The 23,990-nt window shown below is 39.5% G+C and overlaps 1 protein-coding gene across 1 annotated transcript; it reads right to left on the reverse strand.

Annotated features, from left to right (window-relative positions):
* Positions 1–220: 220 nt before the first annotated feature.
* On the reverse strand, positions 221–22,421 carry ahctf1 (AT hook containing transcription factor 1). The gene is given in 37 exon segments (XM_058749048.1): positions 221–1,200; positions 1,395–1,465; positions 1,558–1,670; positions 1,761–2,552; positions 2,555–3,782; positions 3,876–4,138; positions 4,224–4,321; positions 4,435–4,525; positions 5,095–6,109; positions 6,218–6,433; positions 6,701–6,857; positions 6,949–7,056; positions 7,165–7,315; positions 7,398–7,545; positions 7,639–7,770; positions 9,302–9,446; positions 9,541–9,731; positions 12,243–12,389; positions 12,483–12,539; positions 12,631–12,754; positions 12,940–13,042; positions 13,122–13,226; positions 13,324–13,464; positions 13,550–13,639; positions 13,750–13,840; positions 13,996–14,124; positions 14,208–14,269; positions 14,377–14,558; positions 16,364–16,496; positions 16,583–16,733; positions 16,847–16,931; positions 17,023–17,139; positions 17,342–17,549; positions 17,642–17,822; positions 18,085–18,338; positions 19,662–19,787; positions 22,135–22,421. Coding segments are annotated over 36 exon segments (7,602 nt in total). The 5' UTR covers positions 19,783–19,787; positions 22,135–22,421; the 3' UTR covers positions 221–998.
* Positions 22,422–23,990: the final 1,569 nt, after the last annotated feature.

Genomic DNA, 23,990 nt, shown 5'->3' on the forward strand with positions numbered 1-23,990 from the left:
AGTTCTTTCATGATTTAATAGGAGGGGGCAAGCACTTTTTCACACAGGGCCATGTGGGTTTGGATTTTGTTTTCCCTTCATAATAAAAAACTTCATTTAAAAACTGCATGTTGTGTTTTCTTGTGTTATCTTTGATTAATATTTAAATTTATTTGATGATCTGAAACATTAAAGTGTGACAAACATGCAAAAAATATAAAAATCAGAAAGGGGGCCAATACTTTTTCACACCACTGTATATTGCATTTTGGTTACAATCAGTTTACGTTTTTTTGCAGGAAAACAATTGTGGTAAATTGGTCAAACTAGTACCTCTGTGAAGAACTACAATACATCAAAGACTGTAAATTATTTTTCTGTATTTGAAAGCAAACACACATTACAAATAAGTTTACAATGTTGTTCAAAATAAAACTGATGCATTGGAAGGAAAATAAATGTACATTATTATCTGCAATGAACAAATAATGCTGTGTTCACCAGCTTAAGACCTCAAGATAGAGGAGACCAAGTGCCAAGCATCAAAGCAAGAAGTCCATCCATGCAATATGGATGATTTTATTACACTTTCAACCAGTGTAAAGTATCCATCTACATGAATTGTCTCCCAAGTGGTACAACCATAAACCTTATAATTGTTTGATCTGACTTTACATGTTGCACAATCTTTCCTGTAAACAAAACAAGTAACAAAATAATTCACAAGTATCAAATTTTATTTATAACATACCTAAAAGGCTATTTACATTTGCATCAATTAGTAGAAACACATTTAAAAACTAAACCTCTTTTTTGGTGCTCAAGTCCCTCAGTTCTCCTTACGGTAAACAGCATAATTTATTATACAAAATTATTTATCCAAATTAGATGTTTATTTATTCCAAACATAATCCACTGATTATCTTAATTAGAAAACAGCAGGTTGCAGAGCTCTTAGGAAACAAGGAGAGCAGAAAAAAATCAAATTGGGAAACAAGTCCAAATTAAACAATTCACAATCAAAGCTTCTTCCTCCTCGTTACAGGTTTAGGAAAAATGGCATCCATCATGCGTTTGCGGCGCAGGTTCATCCTCAGGGAAGGGGTTTCCTTTTCTTCCGTTCTGTTTTCGGTTCTAGCGATCGGTTCAGCCGGACTGGCAAGGGGAGAGAGGAAACTGATCTCAACAGGAGGTGGAGGTTCTGGAGCAGATTTTGTTCTGCTAAAAAGACGACAGAAAATTAGGGTAAGAAAATCAAACTAAGGCAAAGTGATGCACAACCAACACATCATTTACTTGTGAATCTTGCAGTTATAGCTCGTCAATCCAAAAACCTGCTTTAATTATAACCATGCATGTAAGCTACTTCTTATATTACAATATCAATAGAACTACATGCGACATGGGCCAGTCACCTGGTTGTCCTCTTCTTTCTGGGCTTGACAATCTCAGTTTCAACTGCAACATCATCTAGAGGGCCATTGTCCTACAACAAAAGGAAGAATTTATGAAGTTTAAAGTGTGATGGAACACATGAAAACTGCGTTAGTACTCAAACTTTAGAAAAGATCTGCTTACCTCTTTGGATTGAGAATCAACTTCACCTCCTGAGCTATGGGTTTGAGACACAGGAGATGACAAAACCTCTGGAACTTCAACTTCATTTAGCACAACAGTTCCTTTTCTCCTTCCTAAAACGAAAGGATTGCAGATCAAATGGATTGTAGGCAAATTAAAGTGTTATAAACTACTGCAAAATGTGGCATTACAAAATAGACTACCTCTTGTTCGTTTCAAATCAGCTAAAGGAGTAACTGAATCGATGACAGCCATAGAGTTTTGTTCTGCCACCTTGCTCGCTCGTGTACGTCTAGCACTTGCATGTGACTTGCTTGCATGTTCCTGTATTTCATCGGACACCACCAATTTTGACTCTTCAATGTCTGCCATTTGAGTTTCATTCTGTGAAGGAGGTGCTGCAGATCTAGTAGGTCTTCTCTTGGCACGTATAATTTCAGTTACAACAGGAACACTCTCTTCCCTGGCTTCCTCATCTTTGAGTCGCTCTACAAGGGCATCAGCTTGGGGAGCTTCAGTCTCCACTTTCAAAGGAGTCAAATCGGGTCTTTCTTTATCAAGATCCTCACCTTGATTCCAGTGCCGGCTTCTCGTAAGTCTTCTTGAAACACTCTGAAGTTGTGCATCATCAATAATAAAGGTTGCATTGTTCACTTTTTCTGCAGTGCTGGCCACAGTCTTCCTCCTGCTTCTTGGAGGAGTTCTAAGAGGTTGATTTAGGGTTGTGGCTTCTTCTGCAGGATCTTGCTGGATACTTTCTAATGCTAGTCCTCTGGTAGACATGCGTGTAACCCTACTAGGACTACTATGTGCTTTGGCAGACTGTATTGTCTCCTCTGGGACTTCTTGATGAGCTTCTGGAACTTCAACACTTGGTGCTTGGGATTTTCTGGTACTGTGCCTGGCCTGTGTTTCTGAGTTGTCACTGGGAACAGGATCAGTGAACAGGGCCTCATCATCATCATCATCATCAACCACTGTGCTCCTGGTTCTTGGGATCCTTTCCTAGGTGTAGCTTTCTGTGGGGTCTTTCGTGCCGGACTTGAAGGCTTTGATACTTTCTCAGAAGCCATGTCTTGGTCATTCTCATTAGCCCGCTGTTCTGAATCTGCTTTTCTTGTGCTTCTTCGGGGTGTAACAGGAACTTGATAGTCTTGGAGCTGTTTGCCACTCCTTGTAACGCGTCTTGGTGTTGAAGGTACTTGAGAATCCATTTGTTCCTCTTCAGTAAGATCCTTCTCTCCATCAAGGATGGGTACAGGGAATGTTACTGTTTTCCTAGTTCTCCGTGATGGGCTGCGCTGAACCTCTTTAATGTTCTCCAAAATTTCCTCAGTATCTTTTCCAGATCTTTCAACTTTTGTTCTTGCCGGTGACTTGGGTCTTCCTGGTGACTTAGGCCTTCCCATTTGTTTGGTTGTGGAAAGTTCCTCAACTTCTCCAGCCAATAAGAGTGTAGTGTCTATTTGGTTAGACTCAGTTATATTATCTTTTACAGCAGTTGACACCTCTGTGTCCAATGTAGCAACTTCACTGACCTTCCCTAAAAGTTCTTCTGAAGGAAAGACTTTCTCTGGCAGAGAAGACTCCAACACTTCCCCATGAAGAGGAGTATGTGATTCTTCCTGCATCTCACAAGGACCAGATTCTAGCCCATCACCATTGGAAAGATCTTTTGTTTCTTGAAGAGAAGGTTCTGCTTCTGGTGTGACTATTTGTTCCACCGTCTGGAGGACCTCAGCTGGTTGGTCTTCAATTTTAGGAGCACCCATGACAACAGGTTCAATGTCTGATACCAAGTCTTTTATGTCTTCCAATTTGTTGTCAGGAACTTGAACCGTATGCTCCAAGATGACAAGCTCAGAGTTAGTTATGAGCTGATTCTCCACATCCTGAGGTTCTTCTGGTTCACATAGAGGTAGCAATGCTGCATTGTGGTCCAACTCTGAAGCATCAGGCAGTTCCTCTACATCTGGATCAAGCATGAGCGTGAAACCATCTGACTCTTCTGGCATTGTACCATCTGATGCACTGCTGAGGGTCTGTAAAGTTCCTCCATCTACAAGATGTGTATGCTGCTCCTCAGCCATCTCTACAGGCACCAGGAGAGTGGTGGATGGCTTAAGCTCAGTATAACACATTGCATCTTCCTCATCTAGATCTGCAGTGCCAAGGCCAACCATTACAACTTCACCTTCTTCCTCTGGGATGTCAGTGTCTAGAACCTGCAGAGCAAAAAACAACAACGAGAGAATAAGTCCATGTACAACAGGTCACAGTGTTTTAACATTCAAATAAGATTTAAGTGATGCACTTACTTTCAGCTGTGCCTCAGGTGTAACCAGTGATAGCACAGCATTGGCTTGTTCCTGGAGGTAATGCTCATGCGGTGGGAGTTCCTCCATGTAAAAGGCAGGAGCAGGCTGGTGGTTAGTGCTGCCATTACCCTTTACTTCATCAATAATCTCAACCTCACTACCGGAGTCCTCCACCTTCTCATCTTCAGATTCTTCTTCATCCTCTGATGAGCTCTCCAGTGCTGAATCTTCAGAGGAGTCAGTGTCATTCAAGCTCACTACAGCTATAGGAAAAATCCTGGGGTTAGTTTTGGATCATTACCATGTTATTTAACTTCAACTATAATGTTAAACCTGAGAGGGACTTACATCTGGACTCTGAGGTAGCAGGTTCTGATGTCTGTGTTTTCAGATCTGCATCATTCTCAGAAGTGGGCTGAACTTCTTTAATGTCACTACCTGGTTCACTATAGGGTGTAGACAGCACCAACAAAAGTCAAAAAAGGTAAAATGGCAGGACATGAGAAACATACATAAAGCAGCACCCAGAAAGCATGATGGGCAAGTCATTAACAAGCACCTTTTGGGCGATCCCTCCCTAATACTGGACCGGGTTAAAGATGGAGACAGATCGGGGCCAAATAAATGATGTTCCACAAAGGCATCCAAATCTAAAATATAAATTCATTTTAGAAATTAATTTCCTACCAGTACAATTATCACTCATAAAACAACAGTTACAGTACAGTTTAAAGGTTTGGGGTCAGAAAATGTTTTAAATATTTTTGAAAGTCTCTTATGTTCACAAAGGCTGCAATTATTTGTAAATAAATAAACTAAATACAGCAAAATTGTGAAATATTATTACAACTGAAATTAACTGTTTTCCGTTTTAATTTTAAAACACAATTTTTTGTGTAATGGCAAAGCTGGATTTTCATCCATTAATATGCTGATGGTGCTCAACAAACATTTCTTTTTATTATCAATGTTGAAAAAACTTTGTGCCGACTAATATTTTTGTTGAAACAGATACATTTTTTCAGGATTCTTGATGAACAGAAAGTTCAAAAGAACAGCATTTATTTAAAATATAAATTTCTATAACATATTTGCAATTAACATAATGCAATTAAAATCTACATAAGAGCATTCAAGTAAAACAAACAAAAACTCATACTGACCCCAAACTTTTGAAAGGTATTGCAAGTCCAAAAAAAAAAAAAAAAAGTAAAAGTACCTGAGGTTTCCATAGATTCCTCTTTACATTCTTCATTCATCTCAGATTCACTAGTCATTTGTTCGTGGTTCACCAACTCAACCGCTGGAATCTCAGATACAGAAGCCTCACAAACTAGTTGTTCTGGTACTGCCTCCGATACCTTGGTGACAGCTGGTTCATCAATAGTGTCATAAGCAGTATTTTCTTCCATAAACTTGTTCACAGGCTCTATAGTAGGAGGAAAACTAAGAGCTTCAACAAAAATGGAGGATGTGTTTTGTGAATCTTCAGCTTCAGTTGGTTCCTGGATTTCATGCTGTTTAGAAATCTCAGCCAAAGACTCTAAGCTTGGTTCCTGAACTGGAACAACAAGCTCCAGTTCCGTAACTACATCTGGCTTGAGAACCTGAGCTTCTGAAGTTTCCTCAAGCTGATCCTCAGTTACTTCCCTCACACGATCGTTCTCAATATCAACATGCACCTCAAGCTTTCCACTCCTACTTTGGGCTTCTTGCGCATCTGAAGGTCTCTTTCCATGGGACGAGTCTTCCTCTGTATCACTCTCCTGAGGTATTTTCAGCTCTTCCTCAGGCAGCGTAATAGAGGGTAATTCTGCAGTTGTGATGTCTTCTACAGGAGCCTCACATTCCTGTGAAGTGTCTGGAAGTCTTACGGTCACCTCCCGATCCACACTGCTGTTTGCCTGTGTTGCCATAAGATCCTCAGGAGCATCATGGAACTCAAGAGTGGTATCGGACTGATTGGATACAAGACTTGCTTCTTGCCCCAGACTAGGTCGTCGCACAAGAGCGGGAAGCACTGGTTTGGACTCTGTTGCGGGGATCTCTTTGACAGAGGATCCACTCTCAGATTCTACATCAGGATTTTCTCTCTTTTCTAGTGAGGGCATGTAGGTCCTCTTTAGATCTGCTTCTTCCTCTTCAGCATCTGAATGTTCACTCCAGGCTGCAAAACTTGCTTTAGGAGGTGGGGAAGATCTCTTAGGTGTATTAAGCTCCCTGTTAATCGCAATCTGTATAGAACCACAACCATATTATTTAAGCAAAAAATTTACATTTTCATTCCTTTTCATGGAAACTTATCTTTACATGTCATTTTAGACATAAAAGAGGCATGTTACCCCATTGTTCCAGTGTACAGAGCCCTTGGGAGCTTCCGGAGAATCAGCCTCCTCTATGAAGGTAATACGGCTCTCTTTGGAGCGGAGAGGAGGAGTGACTGATCGGCCTGGGGAGGCAGAAGGGGTGGCCACAGGAGTGGGACGTAGGCTGCTTCTCAGAATAGACTGTGGGGTGAAGGCTGAGAAAACAGGGCCTGACGCCAAAGCTCGAGCTCTCTGAAAACCAAAGAGTTCAAAATTGTGGTGCTTAATTTCCTAAAGCCCGAGACACACTACACGATTTTTGGCTGTCCCAGACAAAAAACTGGCATCGTGAAACAATCGTGGTGACTTCTGATTCGCCACGATTGTTTCACAATGCCAATCTTCCATCCAATCGTGCAGTGTGTCTCGGGCTTAAAACATTAGAGGAAGTACATACAGCAAAGTCACAAATATGTCTGTGAGCTTTTGTGAAAAGTTTCACAAACCATATGGTCTCACCTTTACCACTTGTGGAGTTTGCAGCAGACTGAGCTCAGGAGCCTTGCTGACACTCTTCGGTCCAGCCCATGAGGTAATGGACCTTGTAGGAGTACCAGGTAAATTAGAGCTCTCTGGAGAATTCTGGGAAGAAGGCTGCACAACCAAATCCAGAAGCCTGGTGACAAAGCCAGGGAGATGTTACTAGTGTCTTTTGAGGTATAAACAAAAGGAACTTGTACACTAAAACCAGTCTTTGACTGTTTTACCTGGACATTCTTTTGGTTAGCATGTTTACAGGAGTTCCTATAAAGGCCTCGGGTTTATTTGGAGAGGACAGATGTAGGCTAGGCACTTGTATTTCAGACTCTCTGGGGCTGCACAGGAAATCCAACAGCCAAAAAATAAATAAATAAATGTTCAAAATAGGTTTTAAAAAGAAAACATTTCACATAAAAGCTGTGAAAAACTACTTAGTACAGTACCTTTTGAAGGGAGATGAATCGGGAGTGGTGTTCTTGCCAACCCATACTTCCTCTATCTTTGAGAGGACATTATTGATAAAGGCTGCTCTGGTCATCACATTTTCAGAGGCTGAACGTTTAGCTACAGTTGACAGAGGCTGAGGTCTTTTAACTAGGAGTGAGAAAAAAAGCAGCAATTGGCGATTATCCAAAAAACTTGTCAAAAATTCTAACACACGGCCCATCATCAGTACCTTCTCTGTGAATTGTAGCAGGGTGTTGGTATGGTTTTGCTCGTTCAATGGCTAATTTCCGTTGAATCCGAGGAAGAATCTTCCCGTACTGATTGAGAATGGAGTTCCTTGTGTTTGACCTTTCCTTCATTTTAGGATCTCGATCAGCCTGAATTCGACCAAATTATAATAACATTATTTTATTTTTTTAAACAAAACAGGTGGAATACAAATGTAGACTATAATATGAAACTGAACATACTGCTAGGTTCACTTTGAGGGTCTGGTTGAGTTGAAGTGCAGGCACATAATTTGCCTGTTGGAGGTAGTGGACCATGAGCAGCTCCCGATTCTGGAAACCTCCAGTGCTTTGAAGGAACCGCTCCAAACACTCCTAAATAGGCACATTTGAGGTAAATGTAAAAATAAAGCAGTGCTAATATACACTATTGTCCAAAGGTTTTTAAGCAAGAATTCTTCTGCTCACCAAGGCTGCATTTATTTAACAAAAAAACAGAAATATTGTGAAATTAGGGCTGCACGATATATCGTTTCAGCACAGATATCGCGATGTGCGCATCCGCGATAGTCACATGGCAGGATGTGCGATGTTACATTTATACTGATCATTTTCTTTGCTCACACACAGACACCGCGTCTACAACGGACACGACAGCTGTAAAGAGATATCCATGTTTAAATAAATTTAGCAGCAGAGCTACTGCAAGCGAGTTTCAGTGCTGGAAATCCATTTATCCTTTCTTGAAACTTCCAAGTCATCGAGGAGGGCGCAGGTCACGGTTGCTTAGCAAAGGTGACGCCACGAAAGCGCAAGCTCAAGCTCCCGAGCGCTTTGGAAAGGAGGAGAAACGGTGCGGCTGGTGTTTTCCATGAGTTTTTAGGCGCACCATGTAAACGGCCCCAAAGTCTGTCTACACTGGACGCGACAGTTAGTACGACATAAATAGAACAAGGCATCAGTTCACTGGCAGGGTTTTATCGTGTTGTGCTGCATCCAGTGTAGTCAGTCACACAGCATCACTGATTATAATGGGTTCTATTGTATCTATTGCCGCTCGCGTCCAGTGTAGACACGGTGAAAGCCACGCAGATGTACGTGAAAACTGAATTCCATTCACTTCCGCTACTATTTGTGCCTGAAATTACACATATGCGTGAAACTATGTCAAAATGCATGTCTCTCCAAGTATCCTTGTAAAAGCAGTTGCTTATATCTTAGGTGAAGGTAAACAATTGGGAAAGAGGATGACAATAACAGCAGTTTAATGTCCCTGTTGCTTTCTGCATCATAAACAACAAAACGCAAAGAAAAATCACTTTTGTAGCTTTAACACAGATTTAATTTATACAGCGAAGACAGTGTTATTTTACATTTGATAATTCGATTTCTACACCTGAATACTGTTAGACTTGCCTTAAAAATACAAAACACTGTTTATTTCATTTGAATCTTTGTTCTATTATATTTATCTATGCTTGCAATTTGTTTATTTCCTATGCTGATTTACTCACCCACAAAATCACCCCAATCATTATTATTTTTTTCCAAATAGAGCTATTCAAGCCATCTGGTGATTTTTTTTCATATTGCAATATGTATTGCAGAAAAACAAAACATCGCAATGAGAGTTTTTTCCAATATTGTGCAGCCCTATGCGAAATATTAAATTTCAAATTTCAGCAGCCATTACTCCAGTGTCACATATGACCCTTCATATCTAATTTGCTGCTCAAGAAACATTACTGATGTTGAAAACAGTTTAATATTTTTGTGGAAACAGTGATACATTTTCTTTGATAAATAGAAAAATGACAGAACGCTAGTGTATACTAAAGATATCATAAAAATGGTGCACCATTCTGACAGCCATTAAATATTAAGTGCTACAGAGATTTGCACACACCTGTTCTGCAAGTCCAAGAGGCAGCTTTAGCAGCTCTTTCATCAGTCCCAGCTCCTGACAGGTCTCAAAAAGAAACTTCATCATCTCCTCCATGTTCAATTTGTTACAATGCTGCCTTAACAAAGCCCAGGCCTCCACAATACACCTGGTCAGCCCAAAACAAACCAAGCGTAAGAGTCTAGCAACTACAGACAAGCCCACTTTAAGCTGACAATCACAATGGTACACTATAAACATACCTGTTATGAAGCAGGACAGAGAGGCACAACTTGGCTTGGTTGGTAGTGCACAGGGGAGGCTTCATCACATGCAGGTAGCGCAGGGCAACGCTGTGTTTCTGTTGGCACATCAAAGCCAGCAAGACACGCTCGTGCTGCCAGCTCCACAGAGAGTGACTGGTGGCTGGGTGCAACAGCAGCTCCAAAGAGCTCTGGGGGAGATGACAACCATTCAATACAAATTATTCACGAAGTATTAGTTTATAAGTACCTCTGGCATTCATACAAAATACACTAAAAGTAGAGTTTAAACTGATATAGCTCTCATATCTGCTAGTAGATAATTTAAAGGCTTAGTTCACCCAAAAAATGAAAATTCTGTCATTAATTACTCACCTTCATGTCGTTCCAAACCCTTAAGACCTTCGTTCATCTTCGAAACACAAATTAAGATATTGTTGATGGAATCTGAGAGCTCTCTGACCCTCCATAGACAGTAGGGCTGATTCAGATGTCCCAATTCGATTCAATTTCGATTCGCAAGCTCTCAATTTGATTCTCGAATTTTTTGATTACATTCAGTGAATATAGTTTTACTACAAATGCTATTGATATTTCTAAAAAATTAACAGTAAACATCAGTTTACAAATGGTGAATAGGGTTGGGCCAATAGACAATGCCATCGCGATGCTGAGCCGACATAGTGATCCCCCCCGCAATCCGCCGCATCCCAATACCATGTTTGGAAAGAAAATGACGTGTACTACAGAACCCCTAAAGGGAATAAATACGAGATGGGAGGAAAATACATTTTTCAATACTTTCTTTCGCAGTTATATCATTGGGTAATTATAATGTATTGTATATAATTGCGGGCATCAGGGAGCCGCTATTATGCCTGGCGTTGAAACTGCTTTTGACTGCACGATCGCTTTTTAGTTTCACTTTTGAGATTTGCGATCATGCACGAGTTACTCTGTTTATACTATGGAGTACTTACCACACATTTTACAAAATTAGATGTTTGTCAGTGGTGCTATCTGCAAACCTTCAGTCATCTCTCCTTACTCCGTTTATGTGGTAAGTGAAATTTTATGCACTGTAATGTAACAGGCAACCTTTAGCAATTGTTGTGTGTTTCCAGTGTCTTTCTGAATATGGATTCAGACTATTCACGCTTCGGGCACACTCCCCAACTCCCCGCCACCCGATGTCATCTTCCATCGCGATGTTTCACTGTAGACATCATCCGATGCCAATTTTGTAGACATCACCCAACCCTAATGGTGAATTAATAAAAGAAATTAAGAGCCACAGGCCTGTATTTTAAACCTATTCTTATTTTTGTATAGGGTCCTTTTTTAAACAATAATACGGCCCTATAAAACAATTTCTTAATTTTTCTGGTAATCAGATGAAGGCATAAAATATTAATTTTATATTTTTATTTTTGGGCAAAAACAAAGTACTGCACAACAGAGGTTTACTGTTAAAATTAAAAAGAAAACAAATGTGATTATTCTTTTAAAAATAAAGATTTAGTAATATTTATTAGTAGTAGTAGCACTGTTGTTACATTGAGTCTGAAGACTGCTAAATAGTAATATATTTCTGACACATTCTTCACATTAAACTAAACTTATTTTGACGGGTTGCCGTGAGGAATTTGCAGCTACTGTGTGAGAGATGACAGTAGTTTTCTCAAATTAAAGTTTAAACGGTAAAATGCTAATGAATTGACTCTCAGAGCAGCTGGAGATGATATTTGTGTGTTCATACCATCATACAGAGAGACGGCAGAAGCTGAAAACACTGCGAGCCTTTTCCGCACTTTAGTATGTGTAGTAAACAAAACAGTGTATCGTGCCATCTGCCATTCATTCATTGGAGAAATCATGGTGCCTTATGCGTGATGTCAAATGCTTTCACAGATTTGTAGTATTACTATAGAATTTTACGTGAGCTTTGCAAATCGCGCACATTGCTTTGTTCTTGTAAACACTATCTCTGCTATAAGAAGCATAGAATGAATGACAGGCCTTCCGTTGTAACATCGCTCAAGGTAAATAAGAGGGTGACATCTAGTGGAGAAGACTAATGATAAGATTCACATTAATCAGATCTTGTTTTAAATGTTTACTGAAATAAATACCGGAAAAGATCGATTCACGGCTTTTGAGAATCGATGTCATTTAAAAAAAAAAAAAGATTAATCGAAAAATAGATTCCCAGCCCTAAATAGACAGCAAGGATATTACCACGATCAACACACAGAAACGTAGCAAGGACATCGGTAAAATAGTCCATTTGACATCAGGGGTTCAAACGAAATTTTACGACGCTACGAGAATACTTTTTATGCGCAAAGAAAACAATAGCAACAATTTACTCAGCAATTCTCCTCCCCGAGTTAGTGTCTTCTGCCTTTTTGGAGAGTACCCCAGAACATAATCAACGGTGGTAATATCCTTGCTGTCTATGGAGGGTCAGAGAGCTCTCAGATTCCATCAAAAATATCTTAATTTGTGTTCCGAAGATGAACGAAGGTCTTACGAGTTTGGAAAGACATGAGGGTGAGTAATTAAATGACAGAATTTTCATTTTTGGGTGAACTATCCCCTTTAATGTTGTCACCATTCAAACCATTTATAAATTAAGCCAAAATCAAAATGTTTCTTTTAAAAATACTAGTGCAAGTACAAAAACAAATTTTTTTTTATACCTCATGATCATGATGATCTAGCAACCACAGGCCTTGTACCAGTTTCACCAACCCAATGGGAATGGCAAACGCGGTGGGAAAAGACTCCACGGATGCCCCGCTTTTATTAGGAAATGAGTACATCACATCCAGTAGCAAATAAATAACCTAAGACCCTGAGTCAAGGAATAATCTTTACTAACCAACAACAAACAACATAATATTTGTGGCAAGATCTAGTAAAGAACCCCAAAAGGATACAATAGCATGTTTGGCAGATTCTTCAATGTTTTCCAGGAGGTAAATATCCAGCAAGGCCTGTACCAGAAACAGGTCACAAAAAAAATGAAAGTAAGCGCATTTGAGGGCGGCTACGCTGTATAAACGCATTCAACAAGTCTTGACTTACATGAAGTGATGGGGGAGGATACTGTCCTGTTCCACCCTCGTCCCTTTTCCAAAGTTCTGTAAGGCGTTCCCCACACTGACTCACCAGGCCATCAATCATGAGGCAGTCTGCACACCACTTGTCCCTATTGGAAGAAAAGTTTTTTTTTTGTACCTTGTTAAATACAATGTGACTTCTGGAGACATATTAAAATTATATATATAATTCATGCATTTTTTAGTAATCATGAATAAATAAAATTCATTGAACAATATAAATAATGCTAAATAAATAAAAGCCCAATGGTTCTTCGGAAATTCAGCCACATACTTGGCCAGTCGCCGCAGCTCCTCCCTCTGGCTGATGTAATAATTCTTTATAATAGAATGACTGTAAAAGGGCCTTGATATCTGCAGAACATCATCATCCTCCGCTGACAGATGAAAAATTTGAGTTAATCATATGCAATGCACAGTTGTTTTTTAAAGAATCTGAGTGAACCAGAACCATACCAGAGCCCTCTGGAAGTAGACCAGTCCGGCAGAACCACAGAACCACCTGAGCATACTGGGAGATCAAGCTAGACACCATGCATTTATTCATGAGTCCAATCAACCCTGCAAGTAACCAAAAATAAGTCAGTCATTCTAGTGATTTTCAACTTCACATATAACAGCACAGAGCACAGTATTATGTTCGTGTATACTCCGACACCTTTCTGTGTGAGCTCCTGAGCCTCATTTAGCAAACAGTGGAAAATGGTGCTGAGGTTTGCCAGCAAGCGCTGACTGTGCTGTAGCAGCTGCAGTGTCTGGGGGTCTGTGAAGTTTGCAGAGCTGTCAAAGAGCGGAGCACCTGGAGAAAAAGAGAAAAGCACAATCAGAACGCTGTTAAATTTGCAATAAAACCATATTCAGAGAAACGGGTGCAGAAAACTCACATATTTCATCAAGTTCTTCTTTGGTGCACACAACCTTATTCCAGGCCCACTCCAGTATGTAGCGCAGATTGACGGCTGACCCTGGTTGCTCTGCAAGCAGAAATGTTATATGATGCTGCTGGAAATTCTGACTGGCAGTGTAAATTATTAGTAATGAAAGTTTCTCTAGATTGCAAATGCATTACTTCTCCAATCCTCACCTTCAGTGGTCCACTGTTTAATACATCCAGTGATGAGCCCCAATGAGCTTGTCTCCACAGCAGTGCACAAGATGGCATCAAGCTGCTCTTCCTGTTAGCAAATTACAACATATACAACAAACAAATATGCATTACCGGTATGAATACTCCGGTACCAGTGCAAGTGAAATCGATTAAGCTAATAACCAAACAAATTAGACTAGTGCGCAGGTACTCCTGTATAATGTTAAATAAAGGGTGTGATACCTGTGAGAGGCTGGAGGGCTGGACATCAGCCAGACGAGAGGATAGGAGGCCAGACATGAGACAGCGTGAGTATCCACTAGAAATGCTTTCACCTAAACTTGGTGCCACCTTCTTCAAGTAGCTCAGGGTCTGAGAGTAAAGAGAAAGATTTAAACGGACCAAAAAAAAAACCTCAGCATAGAACATAGTATACAAAAGGGCCAAAATCTAACCTCTTTCTGATAGCCAGAGCAAGTAAAGTGCACAATACCAGCATTAAGCAAACAACTTCCATCTAGAATAGAAAAATAATACAGAGGTTATGACATATTACCTGGAGTTGCATAATACAGCCATTATACAATTAATAAAAGATCATATCAAAAAATGAACATGTCTTACCAAAGTTGTAGGTTGTGGGACTGAAGAACTGTTCCGGTGGAGGAGAGGTGTAGGGCAGACCCCTACTTAGACTGCGCTCATGAATCAGGATGTCCAACAGTATACAGGGAGCTGTCATTTCGATCACACAGTCAAGAGACCACACTGCCAGATACGGACAGTTTCGTAAAGATTCTCCCGCTCTGAATGGGAAAGAGATAGTCTATTTACATGTTCCTCACCACCAGTGATGGGAATAACGGCGTTATAAATAAACTTTTTTTTTCAGTAACAAGTAATCAAACAAATTACTGTTTCCGCCGTTACCATTACTGAAAATAAAATGTGGCGTTACTATATTATATTATTAGAATTAAATTTTTCAGTTCATCTGAATGGATGCGCAGTGTAGCTGTATTTGACGTACCATAAACTCGCACGACTCGCCGTCGCTTTCTCTCACGTACACGCACGCAAAGAAAGATACAGAGCAAGAGAGTCTTTCATAACATGCAGAATTGACGCGCTACATGTCAACGATTTTTTTGTTGTATTTTCCTGTCAAAATAACGGAGTTCCTTTGGAATTCTTCAGCTTTTAAGAACTGCCGGTTTTCTGGTAGTGGGCGGAACTAATGCGCAAACGACAATCTCATTGGCTGGCACTCACCTATTATCGTCCCTGTTTTGATTTCAGCAAATCAATTCGAGCGAACGCAGACAACGTGATTAATATTCATGAACCCAGCAGCTCATTAAAGGAACACTCCACTTTTTTTGGAAATAGGCTCATTCTCCAACTCCCCCAGAGTTAATAAGTTGAGTTTTACCGTTTTTGAATCCATTCAGCCGATCTCTGGATCTGGCGATAGCACTTTTAGCATAGCTTAGCATAGATCATTGAATCCGATTAAACCAGTAGCATCGCGTTCAAAAATGACCAAGAGTTTCGACAGTTTTCCTATTTAAAACTTGACCCTTCTGTAGTTATATCGTGTACTAAGATCGCGAAAATGAAAAGTTGCGATTTTCTAGTCCGATTTGGCTAGGAACTATACTCTCATTCGGCGTAATAATCAAGGAACTTTGCTGCGTAACATGGCGCAGCAGGTGCAGTGATACGCAGCGCCTGAAAGCAGTCCCCAGCCAGGTAACCAGTTATAATTTAGCTGGGGACTGCTTTCAGGCGCCCGCGCATCACTGCGCCTGCCGCGCCATGGTACGGCAGCAAAGTTCCTTGATTATTACGCCGGACTGGGAGTATAGTTCTAATCAAATCGGCCTAGAAAATCGCAAATTTTCATTTTCCACCGGTCTTAGTACACGATATAACTACAGAAGAGTCAAGTTTTAAATAGGAAAACTGTCGAAACTCTTTGGTCATTTTGAACGCGATGCTACTGGTCTAATTGGATTCAATGATCTATGCTAAGCTATGCTAAAAGTGCTATCGCCAGACCCGGAGATTGGCTGAATGGATTCAAAAACGGTAAAACTCAACTTATTAACTCTGGGGGAGTTGGAGAATGAGCCGATTTCCAAAAAAAGTGGAGTGTTCCTTTAATCAGTGCGTTTTATATTGATGACAAATATGCATTCATCCTTGGTTATTCTAATTACTAAAGTTCTATCATCATATATAATATTAAATTATCATAATATTATATTATAATGCTTGACTGACTGATACTAAGTGTCAGTAGATAAATAGTGTAGATTAATGTACAATGTTTTATAATAATAATTTATTCTTTTTAGTGTCCATTTCATTCATTTAACATATTTAATATTGGGGGCATCCAAAGTTATTTGACATTTGAACATTTTTTAAAAAGTAACGCAATAGTTACATTCCCTGGTAATTAGTTACTTTTATAATGATGTAACTCAGTTACTATTTGTGAGAAGTAACTAGTAACTATAACTAATTACTTTTTTAAAGTAACGTGCCCAACACTGCTCACCACACATCTGACTGTATTTTTAACCTTTACTAGAAGAATACCCACCTTAACGAATCTGGCATCTGAGCATGGTACCATCGGTTAATGTCAAAAACACCTATGAAGTTCGATGGCTGGCCTTGTCCATACGATTTAACTTGCCAGCTAAAAACTGACACACTTGTATCAGGAGATGTCACTAAAAACCATAAAAACGAATGTTATAGAAAACACGCAATGTCAATCTATCACTCTGCAAAGCATGATCTGGATATATAAAGACACCTTCATTCATGCTGTCGTCACGATCAGGGTGGTGGCGAAACTTCTCTATGGTCTGACAGCTGATCAGACGGGTATTGACGGCCTGGGCTCTTAGAGGAAATGTTGTACCACTCAAGTCCTGACTGTAACGTTCCTCACAATACTCCAGACCCTGAGAGTCAAACATCACACACTGAATGAATATTTTGCAGGAACATTGTATAGACACAAAAACTGTAACATTCAAATAAATTTGATAATGGAGAACCCTGAATAACTCTGTACCTCATAAATAATTTTCCCTGAAGCCAAGCACTTTCTCTCCCCAAAAGCCAGTTGTAATAAATGGAGGCTGACTACATCCCCCTCACTGCAAAGACAAAAATATACCAGAATAAATCAGAACCAAACCAGACAAAGTCAGATTATTTTGATAGCAGCACATGAAACAGCAAACTTACTGATCCTGTGCAGACTGCACTGCCCACAGATAGCAGCAGTTCCGTGGGTCATTCTCCGGCTCCTGGAAGGTAAATGCATAGACAGGCACTCTGCCACCCTCTAGCTGTGAGTGATATCTGAAGAGCAAGGGGACACATTCAGAAACAAATTCATTGGTGCATCAATACATTATAGTCGCAAATGAATTGTTCACAATATAAATCAACAACATGCATTTAGAAAATAGACAGGGTGAGTTTTCATTTCATGTCAAATTTAACATACAATTACATTAAAATAGGCAAAAAAAAGTCAGCTTTTTTCAAGTCTTTCACTCACTCTTTTTTGAGGGTCTTCATGTTCCAGAGCTGCAGGTTGCCATCTGAAAAGCCCACAGCGAGCTGGTTGGTGCGCTGGATGTACTGCAGGGCCGTCGCTCCAGTACCTGTGGGGCTGCTGATCTGAAGACACAGGTGTCTGCCCTGCTGTGTCACACCCTCCCGTAAACGTGGGATCTCAGACGGAGACTTATTGACCACCTCTAGATCTGTGGCCAAAACAAATGAAAATGGTTTAAGACTACGGAAAGGTTTTTTACTGTTCACATGAAAGCTTTTGCTAAAAAAACAACAGTCTCACCTGAAGCTTCCAGTTCGCTCTGACTACAGGACAGGTCATCCAGACAAAGATCAACCAGCAGTACATGACCGACGTCTGTGACCACAGCAGCCACACCGAAGAACCAGCGCAGACTCTGGTGCAGATGCTGCGTGTTAGCGCTGGCCCCTCCATAACTAACAAGAGGCTCAATGGCTGTGATCTGAGGAAAAGGCAGATGTTCTTTTCAATCACATGATGAAATATGAAAACACAAACTTAACTTCAGCAACATTTCTCGTTTTAATTTAGTTTAACTTAAACTACTAAAATAACTAAAACTAAAGAAATAATAAAAAAATAAACAAGAACAAAAAAAGATCTATGAACAAACTGAAAATGAAAACAGAAAATGTAATAAATATTTGAAATATCATCACACACCATAATTTTATCTCAATTACACTAAAAAACACTGCACTCACTCTGCCTGGGATCACCACAGCCTTGACGACACGGGAGATACCAAGATCATACAGACACAACATGCTGCCCTCGGCTTCCTCCAGACCGATGAGCAGCCCTGTTCGCTTCAGCCAACAGAAGTCCCGCACGGCCAGCACTGTGGGTGGGTGCTCGGACACCCCGCTGAAGCGGTAGGCAGAGAAACGCTCTCCAGTAACAGCATGGACCACTTCCAATTGAGGCCCGCAGGCAAGCCAGGCCAGTCCACTTTTCCCTGCACCCAATAAATAAGAGATGTCAGTGAAACACAAGAGGAGAACTGAAGATCTAATAGTAACCTAGGAAACATACATGGAACATCTAATAGGTTGTTTGCACATGTCGTCACTGATGACGCGAGAAGCTCCAGCTGGAGGGCAGGAAGTAATTTTTCTCCATAGGAATCAGTAGCAGAAACTCAAATTCCTGTGTTTTGCATTGTTTATGGATGCTCAAATCGGCCAAACCACAAGGAGCTTTTATTGTGTACGACAATTTGTTGTTCATAAAAGGGATAAAGTCAAGAAACTGACTGAAAAACACGAAAAAGTGGCATTGTAAAGCTGCGTCTGCGGTCGGGAGGAGCGAGTCGGATAATGCTTGTGTGTGCAAATGGTTAATATAATACAAGATAATAATAATATATTAAAATATTAATAAAGATATAAACAGATTGGACCGCCACCGCTCACGCATTCAGCGTGAGACAGTCAGAATTCACTCAATGCTAAACTGCCACGTCCACGATTGACTCAGCCCGGAATCAGGCAGTGAGTCCACAGGCATCCGGCCCGAGTGCGGCAGACGGAGTCGGGTAGGCTAAGTCTCCGGCAGGCGAGAATCTAACCGGAGCTGGCCCGAGTGTATTTTGCTATCTGGGATGTGGCTGTTGGTCCTATTAGCAGCACGTAAAACAACTTATTTAAATTCTGAATCGATTATAGCCTAGAAAGCGAGCAAAAAGTGCTTATATAACGTTAATCACTAAAAAGCTGTCACTCACTTCAATTTATCGCACTCTCACGATGTTCCGTGATATGAAGCTCTTACAACTGCAAATGATATCTTATTTACATTGTGTCTGCGTGTGGCGTTTAGAGTGAATTCTGACTGTCTCACGTTGAATGCGCGAGAGGTGGCAGCCCTATCTATTTATATCTTTATTAATATATTATTATATCTTATTATATTAACCATTTGCACACACAAGCATTATCCGACCCGCTCCGCCCGACCGCAGACGCAGCTTTATAAGCCACTTTTTTGTGTTTTTCAGTCAATTTCTTGACTTTTCCCCCCTTACGAACAACACATTTTCTTACACGATAAAAGCTCCTTGTGGTTCTCGGTTTGGCCGATTTAAGCATCCTTAATGCAAAACACAGGAATTTTGAGTTTCTGCTACTGATTCCTATGGAGAAAAATTACTTCCTGCCCTCCAGCTGCATTTCGCGCGTCATCAGAATCACTTGATTGCAAACAACCTATATGCAGCTCAAGTTCATACATGTAGTCAAGTGATGATCAGGACATGCCATCAGTGAAAAACAAGACTCACCAACAGTAAATCTCCCATGCAGCACAGAGTCCAGCGTAACTTCATCCTCCCCTAGAGCGTCTATCGTCACCTCTGGGAAGCGCAGCAAGCTGCTGGTGACTTGGGCTGCCAGGTCACGCATGCTTACTGAAGAGAAAACACATGCTAAAAATCAATCTGCCTGCCCTGAAACATCAAGCAAACAACATAATTTTAAAAACTGAACACAAACAGAATGAGTTTCGAACTAGTGCAAAAATCATGCTGAAATATCGCTGATAGCTTTATGGACAAAGAACTCATACAAAACAGTTGTCAGCACTTTTGTGCCTCCAATGGAGCTGTTGGCACACACATACCCACCACACTTGTGTTTCCTCCAAACATACAATAAAACAGTGATTATCAACTGGTGGGTCTGTTCAGATGAGCATATGGACAGTCAGCCATGAAAAAAAAAAACTACTAAAATGTGAAAAAACGCAACTGTTCATTTATTTGTGCATAGTTATGATACATTAAAAGGCTTTAAACCCAATCATGCATGCCTTATTCCCAATATTTTAATGTATATTAATCTGAGATTTGGTTGACAATGCTACTGCTGTTAATTAAACCTATTAAAAACTGTTTTCTGTAATTGAAATAAAGTTGAAATAATATACATCCATAAAGGAAAAAAAACAAAAACAAGGATATTACAAGATTAAAACAAATAAAAAGCTATATAGAAATATTTTTAAAAATAATAAATAAAAATGACAAGCACATAGACATACTAAAATTTAAATTAAATAAAAAATGAAAATATAAAAAAAATCAAATAAATGACAATTTAAAATATTAATAAGTGCTATTACAGTATATAAATAATACTAAAATAACACTGTTTGGTAAAAGTCCAATCCACCAACATGGACAGGTCGCATGACTTCATTTTCAAATCACTCACCACAATTATAAAAGAGGTAAACGAAAATGCATACATTACATTAATGCTTAAAGATAAACATGGTTTGTACCAAAGTTATTTTTGTACAGTGAATTATCGTTTTGCAGTTTAAGCTAATATTTAGACATTTTAATGACTTTTTTTTTAAATAAGCAATGCTTCTTATTTTTTATGTTTCTTATAGCTCATTTTCATATTTTATGCAATTAAAATAAAATCGACAATATTCTAATTGAACTGGCATTAATGAATTTCTACAAAACGCATATTTATTCATTTAAAAGTTCATTAAAAATCTCAGAACACTTCAAAAAAAATTCACAAAAATAATTTAGTTTTGATTATCCTAATATAATCTACCAGGAAGTTTACATATCTATCATGTTTACCAGCTTTAAGATGTGGTACAGGCATGATAACACTATCTTGTAAAAACACATGATGTGACTCATAAGTTTAACTGAAAGTCTGAATTACATGATTACGTCTAGACTAGATGAATTTTTTCCCACAAGGACAACTATTTCACTCTGGTGAAACGACAACATGCATGACATGTCAAACCATCTGACGACGGTAAGACATTATAAAAAGCTATAATGTATAGATGAAAGTAATTATTAAATTTGCTGGAGTCCCTGGATCGGCTGACAATCTGGATCTCTAAAATTGCAAAACTCTTGTTTCATGCAATAGTGCCCCCTAGAAAAGCATGGTCATGTAATGCAAACAGCCTATAGGACTCATCCATGTGCCCGCGCAGACAAGTCCCACCCATGCGTGAGACTCACATGGAAAAACCTGATCTGAAATCAGAGCTCACAGCTCAGTTTAATTCACAATATTTACTAGTCAAAGTAAACAAAAACAGTACAACATGCGTCTGCGGTCATATTTGTTTCTAAAAATCACTTTATATATGATAAGTCTGACGTTATGCTGTGTCATTACATGCACAGTCACTCAAAATCTTCGTAGACAAGCAATGAAGTCCATTCAAATACATTCAAATGATCACGGACAAATACCGCTTCTTTTCCAAGCAAAAAAAAAAGCGTCCATTCTCTTGCATAGTTTACATAAAACACTATTGTATGGCCTGTATTATTTTAATAACCTTTCCTGGAAACTGTTGTCAACCACAGCATGTCAGTAGCACCGCTAGCGTGAACTGTTACCAACAGAGCATATAAAAACAAACAAGAGACTCAAAATACATCGACGACAGGACAACAAAAAGTTTAAAACGCTTACTGCGATGTGTAATAAAACATAGAGCGGGTAAAAGGTCTCGCACAGAGCCGTGTTGTGGCTTTAGTTGAGCCCACGCAGGCTATTACCATGAGCCCTTCAGATTAGCCGCACAAGCTAACGGCAGCTAACGGTCACAGCACGAGACTAACTCGCAATAGCTTTTCATACTAAACAATCCACATAAATGAGTGCTAAATGGTCTTGAGCAGCAGAAACACGTAAACTGCTCTAGAATATCCTAATGTGACACATATAGCTAAAAAATGACCACAGACAACAGCGTTGTACCTGCGCGCTGATGATGACGGCCCTCAAGAAAACTGGATATACTTCAAACACGACTTTGGTGGCAACTCTTTTCCGGTCATAATCCGGACTCGGCTCGCATGGATAAACTCTCGTAGTCCAGCAGTGTTGAAGTTTAAAGCAGTCGCAAAGAGCAAACTTGAATTCCCGTGAGTTCAGTGTAAATCGTTATAACCGCCGACTACTGCTGCTTGAACGCAGGCGCCATTTCCATAGCGCTGCAGAACGACTACTGCGCATTCATCTGCTCCAGCCAAATCCCGCGCCACAAAGAGTATCGCGAGATTTCACGCAGCTTCCCTTGACCAGGGATATCACGGGGGTTTTCATATCCTGTCTTGCAAAATTGTTATTGCAGTCACTTAATAAAAGATGTGTGAGAGAGCGTCTTTCATAATCACGAGACCACATCTGTGCAAATGATAACATGGTGATTTGATTTGTGTTGTTTGTTTTACTAATATTAAATCCTAAAATGATAGGCTATTAATTATTCCACTCATAAATCATAAATTAAATAACTGGCCGAGTATATCTTTATAAAAATAAATAGGCTACTACCACTTCTAATAATAATACAACTGTGTGCACTTCAAGAGGACGCATAAAACATAGTAACTATGCAATTCAAATATCCTAGTTTCATGTCATAATTACAGCCTAATCTTTAGTGATTTCAAAAATGGGCTCATCACAGTTGCTCCGTTTTTGTGGTAATCATTAATATATTGTGTTCGTAAATGAAACATTAATTAAGTAATTTTATAAGCTGCTTAGTTAGTAGCAGTTGACTGCTCCTCTTTGACCACTAGCTGTCAGTCTACACTAACATGTCTCATTTGCAAACATACCTTTAAGAAAATTAACCATGGTTTTATTATAGTAAAAGTGTTTTTGACGTATTGATTACCATTTGTATAACCACAGTTTTACTACAAATACATATGGTGAAATTTAGTGTATTAAAACAACGGTAAAAATAAGCTATAGTAATGCATTTCCTTTTTAATTACCACTCTGTGTGATGTAAATCGTTGGAAAATTGCTTATTGTGTTAATTAATATTACAATAATAAATAATAATAAACATTAAAATAATTCACTATACTAGCAAAATATATATTTTTTCTGTTCTTCAATGCATGTTTCTTTTTATTCTGCATTTGTTTACCTTTTTCTGTATTTATTTACCTTTTTTGTGGTGGGAGGAGCTAAACTGTAGTTTATTTTTGATGGGAGTATAATTTGCACATCGCCAGGAACCACATATTTGCTCTTTGGAAATAAACACTCCTGAACTGAACATCATTGTCCCAGTCATCCTGTTTTCACACCTCTGATTGTAGCCTCATTTTTTTTTCTCCACCTTTCACTATTATACACTATAAGGGTAAAGGGCAAATGGAGACTCTCTTTCTCTTTTCCTCTCCTCTTTCTTTCCTCTTTTCTTTTCTTGGTGGCCTCTTCATGCTAAGATTGAGCTCGGAGGTTATGCAATTCCCATTTCCCTTCCCCCACACATCCTCGCTCTTCCCCATCACTGGATTGTCAAAGTGAATAAATATGAACCCCTGGAAGGATGAACTAAAGCGTCCATCGCCACAGTGTTTACAGTAAGCTTTACAATGAGGGATATGTGTGCACGTGTTTATGTATTTAAATCATTATTCAAATGATATCTGATGTACAAATGCATTCAGACTATCACAAAAAAACAGTGAGTTAGAGAGCCTCTGGAGCTGCTGTCAGCGTTTGTTAATGAGTTCTGGCTAAACGACGCTGGAGACGGTGTGTGTACAGAAGCGTGAACAGGGGATGCGAGATGTAAAGGGGGCGAT

This window comes from Onychostoma macrolepis, chromosome 17 (assembly GCF_012432095.1).
Source record: "Onychostoma macrolepis isolate SWU-2019 chromosome 17, ASM1243209v1, whole genome shotgun sequence".
Taxonomy (NCBI): domain Eukaryota; kingdom Metazoa; phylum Chordata; class Actinopteri; order Cypriniformes; family Cyprinidae; genus Onychostoma; species Onychostoma macrolepis.